At 37.5% G+C, this 6,129-nt stretch overlaps 1 protein-coding gene across 1 annotated transcript; it reads left to right on the plus strand.

Moving 5' to 3' along the window:
- The first annotated feature begins 1,720 nt into the window (after window positions 1-1,720).
- Window positions 1,721-2,513, plus strand: LOC118275038 (uncharacterized). Its single transcript, XM_035592885.2, has one exon. The coding sequence runs from the start codon at window positions 1,762-1,764 to the stop codon at window positions 2,473-2,475; it is 714 nt and encodes a 237-aa protein (XP_035448778.2). The 5' UTR covers window positions 1,721-1,761; the 3' UTR covers window positions 2,476-2,513.
- The last annotated feature ends 3,616 nt before the right edge of the window (window positions 2,514-6,129 follow it).

The following is a 6,129-nucleotide window of genomic DNA, read 5'->3' on the forward strand; positions in this document are numbered from 1 at the left end:
TAAGACCAAGTAATATTTTTTTTATACTATAAGTCGGTAAACGAGCCGACGCATCACCTGATGGTAAGCAATCTATGGACACTGGAAACATCAGAGGCGTTATAATAGCGTTGTCGGCCTTTTGGGGGTCAGGAAATTAAAGGTTGTTGGGGATCGGGGATTGGGAAAATTGGGAAGGGGGATAATGGGCCTCTGGTAATCTCACTCATACAACAAAATACAAAGCAAGCGTTGTTTCACGTCGGTTTTCTGCGAGGCCGTGGTATTACTACGTGGTAGACGTTAGTCTACACTTACTTGTATCTGCTGTTAGGTATTACTTACAGTTTAAGGACCAAATGTCGGTAAATGGCACTTAGCTTAGGGGTTTTTTAAAATTTCGGAGAGGTTGGTGAAATAGGCATTATGGAAAATAATACGGTGGAATCCATAGAGAAAATTAAGTAAAACCATTTTGAGGGGGGAAAACATTCAATACCTTCTTCCGCCTTGGGTGAGGCGAGAGGGAGTGTCAGACTGCGTTGCGACTTCGTTGCTCTTCGAGCCGGAACCCCGGTCTCTGCCCCGGCATTCCGTCAGTTCTTCCGTAGCTGTCAGGTCTTAACCCAGTTCCTAGCAGCTCTTTTCGGAACAAAATCACTAATGAATACTCAGTTTAAGTAATCATTAAATGTCTCTGAGTACGGCAGTAAAAATATGAAAATGGCGTCATTATTAACTAAGTAAGCAAATATAACCGAAATTTGTTTCATTTCACTGCAGTCGATTCCAGAAACTTCCTAAATCTATTTGTTCAATTGCAAATAATTGTGTTTTTAACAACTAAAGTAAATAAATGTGTCATTAAATAATGGTTTCGAGTGAATCGAGATGATTCATTAAGCGACGCAGATGGCTTTCAATGAAATAGGTAATACTTTGTATTTGTTATTGTTTATAATTGAGTGTTAGGGTGGGTGTACACTCACCCAACTTTTTACCCGACTGCGCTAAAAGGAGGTTGATATGTATATTCAACATACAATAACAACTGATGTTAAAAGATTTATTTAATGTTTTGAAATCACGTTTGGAACATAAGTCCGATTATTCATAATTTAATACCAGTCTAGGTATGTTGTTGTTGGAAGGTAAAGCAGTAGGCTTATGGGGAGAAAATCATCCAATGACTTCTCCCGCCTTGGGCAAGGCGAGAGGTGCTCAGCCCATGTAGGATACATCGCCACCGTGTCCTCCGGGCGGTCTTCGCTGTGATAACACCCGGGCAATAGAGAAGGTAGGCAGTTACATAAAATAAATATAGTTTAAGGAAGTAAAATACGTTATTTTTCGAAAAAATGAATTGTTCGTTTGTTTGTCTGTACAGTTAAACTTTACCACATTATCTTATCTTACTCAGGGAATGCCCAATATCATGGAACTGTCCTAAAACATCAGTTTACAAACAAAATAACAAGATGATTCAAATCTATTGCGTTTCTATTATTTTTACACGGTATTCTGATACGTAGAGACGCAACCTAATACTTACTATATCTAAAGACACAAACACGAGCAATAATAAATCTTAACCTGTTGGATTTAAGGTTGGATATAATAAGAGCACAGTAGTGTGACTAGGAATATTTACGATCTTGTTGAGTGCAGACAAAATTGTTTGCACAGTCCAGAATGTGGCGATAACCTCTGAACCGATGTACGGGCATATAAAACACAGTAGTCACTCCCGCGCTCTAGTGATTCACAGACGTCTGAGACAACATGATCGCCTTGGTACTGTGCGCCCTGGTCGCCGCGGCGGCTGCGGCCCCGCATTTCGACTACCCCAGGAGAGAGTTCCTGCCTCAGCTCCACAGACAAGCCCGCCCCTACATCAGTGATGATATCTTCGACACATCACGATTCTGGGCCGACATGTCCAGGGAAATGAAGGAGTTCGAAGATATGATGAACGAGTTTACCCGCAACTTCCCCACCAGCACGTCACAGGAGGGCTTCGAAGGTAACGAATACAAAATAACCATTCCTTTAACCGACTTCGAAGAGAAAGACATTGTTGTGAAAGCCCGCGAAGGATTGTTGATGGTGCAGGCGATACACAAGTACAAGAGCTACTTGGATATAAGGACACTGCCTGACAATGTGAACGTAGCTGGTAACTGGGTGTTCGACAAGGGAGTGTTGAGGATCACGTTCCCGGTGAAGAGTGGATCTAGTTCACCAGCCCCTGTCCCGACCACAACGCAAACACCGTCCTTTGAGACTGAACAACCGACTTTCGGTGGCAGTCGGGAGGAGATTGAGACTAATTCGAATGTGGGCGTTTTGGACGCTGATGTTGGACTGGGTAGAGGAGACCAAGACAAAGCCACGGAGCTGAAGACTAACGAGATCCCACAAGGGAACACCGTCGAAGCCACCACTTATGCCGTGGACTTGAAAGATGAAGTAGAATTCGTTCCAATCAAGTACTAGACTGTTTGTTGTAAATAAAGATATTTAAGAAACTTTAATTATTCTTTCTTTTTAAATAAGTAAAGTGTTATCTCATTGTGCTGTGTGGTGATGTGTTTATGTTTGAACAGTTTGATAAGAGTATATAATGAGTTATTTACTAATGGGTGCTCTTATAACGGCGTCATAATGGTCAAGCTTAGCAAGAATTTACAATCTAGATAATTCCAGAATTGCGCTTGTACTCGTTCATATGCCACGGTGTGTTTTAAATAATGTATTTTCATACAATTACATCAGCTGAGTTGGATTAAAAAAAATGTTATAGAATTGCCAACACTGATGTGATTAAATTGAGCGTAACCAAAATTGTTGTAGCACCAATGACGATGGGTGATATATTGCGGTTGCTAAGGGGTTAAATTACCTTAACACTCTGAGTTGAATTTGCACATTAGTTCCAATAATATACAACAACATTTTTTTGAAGGGGAAAGTCATCCGATGACTTCTCTCGTCTTGGGCGAGGCGAGAGGTAGTGTCAGATTGTTACTGACTAAAAACCACCCCGTTCCTACTCCTGCTTTTCGAGCCGGAGCCCCGTAACCCGCTAGGTAGTCCGCAGCTCCGGAATATATGTATAACAGGTACAAGTCAAGTAACATATTGTAACTAACTAGCGAAAAGTGAATGCTATCTTTGTACTCAGGGGAAATACATACATCGTCTTGGTGCTACTAGATATTCTTATAATATGTTTGGTCTATACTGAGACAAAGTTCCCCGTTTTAATAGATATTATATTTATCTGTTTTGTTTACTTTAGTACCTATACTAGATAGAGCCGGGGTCAGACATATATCTATTAAATGTCTTTATCATTAAAATAGTGTACTGTGACGTCACAGCATTGAATTTAATGCATATAAACAAATTGCAAATTTTGTATAATGCGTTTTGAAAAGTAGAAATTCTTTTCAGGTGTCAGCAATATGAAGGTAGATATTATAATATTACCCATTTTTAATCCGTGAACGGACAGGTAGAGATTAATTCTGTTCTGTTCTACACTCAATCTTCACCAACCTGTTATGAATCCTTTAATTACATACATTTACGATGCGATACCAAACTTTGCGCCAATAATGAGATTTTCTTAAACCTAAAATACTATGGAGAGATGGTTCGACCCCCGCGTCGAACTAGAGACTCCTTCTTCGGCAGATATATTTGCGACGACACACTACCTACATCATATTCAATTTGGTAGTTAAAAGTAAATAGAAGTAGATCGTCATTTTTAATCGATTCTAAGTTTTACCTGTATGTATGTACGTAACTATGTATGTTTGTGCGTGACTATCTCGCGTTTGACTGAACCGATTTTGATGCGGTTTTCAGCATATTGTATTTCAGACTTAGCAGAAGGTTTGAAGGATACTACCTAACTTAAAAAATGGAGGTAGTAAAGAAAATTGGAAGTTCCCTTTTATTTTAAGTTTTATAAACAATTGTTTAAATAAATCTACAGAAAAGGATGACAAATAACGTTTTTATTAAATGAATACTTTAATTTCATCACAAATGCTAAAGGTAATTAGGTTACGGTACACATAATTATTTTATTTTGCTTTATAAAATTCCCAGAATTGATAATTTTTACGTACATGTATACATAGTTAAACCTTATTTACCGGGTCAATGTTTTAAGATAATTTCAAGTTCTTTGTTTTAAACTTAATTGCTTGTGATGGCACATGACATCAAGTTTGTTATTGAGTTATTTACTTCCTAGATGATGTTTTTTTTAAAAAAACGTTGCCCCTCACTAGGATTTTCTCCTGTGTCGTGGGTGCGTTTACAAACATACAAGTTCACATACTACATGACACCCAGACCTGAAACAACAATTTGTGGATCATACAAATAATTGCTCCTTGCGGGAATCGAACCCGCTATACTTTGCACGGCAGCCGATCGCCCAGCCATCGCACCAACTGTGTAGTCAAATAGCGTAAGGCACCATCCATACAAATGACATAATATTCCATAAAAAATACGGATCAAGAACTGATAGTATAAAAACAAATCGAGTTTTGCTATCCACAAGTCTACATTCATCCTTCTTAATTTGGTTACTATGTCTCTAAGAAGTCTATATTCAGCAGTTTGCCAGGGCTCCGGTTCGAAAAGCAGGAGAAGGAACGGGGTGGTTTTTAGTCAGTAAGAGTCTGACACTCTCTCTCGCCTCACCCAAGGCGGGAGAAGCCATTGGATGATTTTTTCCCCCTTAAAAAGCAGTGCATAGAACATTTGTTGCGCAAAGGAAAGTCCCTCATTAATAACAATTATTTAGTTTATTAAGCTGACACTGCAGAACAATTAAATATGTCTAAGATAAAGATATAGGTAGCATACATTATATGTGTGATGTTTGATATGCATACGACATTAGTTGTAATTATGATAACCTGATATATGGCCGTCTAACTGTTTGTCATACTGTGTTTAATCGTGTGTTATGATAGCCTTATAGATGTAAGCTAGCCATTGTATTGTGGCTTTGGGTTATGTTTAGAAAAAGATTTATTTTTGGATGAGCTACTAAGATCTACGATACTTGAGAACGTACATTTAACGAACGTAAGTTTTTCCTTAGAGTAGGTGAGTTTTTTATATTTAGTAGGTTAGCGTTTGAGCATCAATTCCTCTGATGGTAAGCGATGATGCGGTAGAAGGAACACGTCAATGCGAAGTATTCATCTTGACTTGAACAGCCTCAAATTTTGTACCCTTCTGGAAATATGGATCTTGGCGTAAATATAGTTAATATTATGTAAGTATTTGTAGTAGAGATATGGCTCTTGTTTTAGAAGCCTTCTTCTGCACTAAATAATGCTAATATATATATATATATATATATATATATATATATATATATATATATATTAAATTGTATATGATACAGTATACAGCAATTTTTATATAAAACGCCATCTATTACACAAAGAGAGCTTTACGATTTCTTTGAATCATATAATTTTCAGGGACGTTCGCAAGTCTTGTTTAAATTGAGGCAGTATCTAATAGATGTCGTATTCCGCAAAAACCAGAGAGGCAAACTCTTCAATAAAATTTGGCTTTTTTCAGCAATTGAATCTGAGTACCTTCAACCAGTCCAGTATGTTAACAGTCAGTGTCAATTTATTATTCAACGGACTAGACTTTTTTTTAAAATCTTTATTTTTATATTAGGGCTTTTCCATAATAGATAAATTACAGCACCATTTTAATTATAATACAAAATTCAATAATACAAAACAGTGTAGCAAATATTTACTTTTACTCCCTAAATCTTATGTTACCTTTGACACCTTTCCAAAAAATCCTGCCAATTCCACACCCTGGTACCGTAACATCCATCTGTCGCGGATCAAGTAACAAACTTAAGTTGAACTTAGGGAAATTAAGTAATTAACAGAAACCTGCAGACTCTCCAACTTAGTGGTAACTTAACCGTAACTTAATCCTCACTCGTAACCTTATGTTAATTCAGACATGAACTTAATTCGGGTATTCGTGGCATCTAAGGGTAGTTCTTCAGAGACAAAATTTTCGATGTCTTTGGGAATATTTTTGAATCCAACTAACAAAACGGCATGTAATATTTTTTTT

The sequence above is a fragment of the Spodoptera frugiperda genome, chromosome 15 (assembly GCF_023101765.2).
Source record: "Spodoptera frugiperda isolate SF20-4 chromosome 15, AGI-APGP_CSIRO_Sfru_2.0, whole genome shotgun sequence".
In the NCBI taxonomy this organism is placed as follows: domain Eukaryota; kingdom Metazoa; phylum Arthropoda; class Insecta; order Lepidoptera; family Noctuidae; genus Spodoptera; species Spodoptera frugiperda.

Coding starts and splice junctions, on each gene's coding strand:
- LOC118275038 (XM_035592885.2), top strand. CDS start 1,762: ATGATCGCCTTGGTACTGTGCGCCCTGGTCGCCGCGGCGGCTGCGGCC.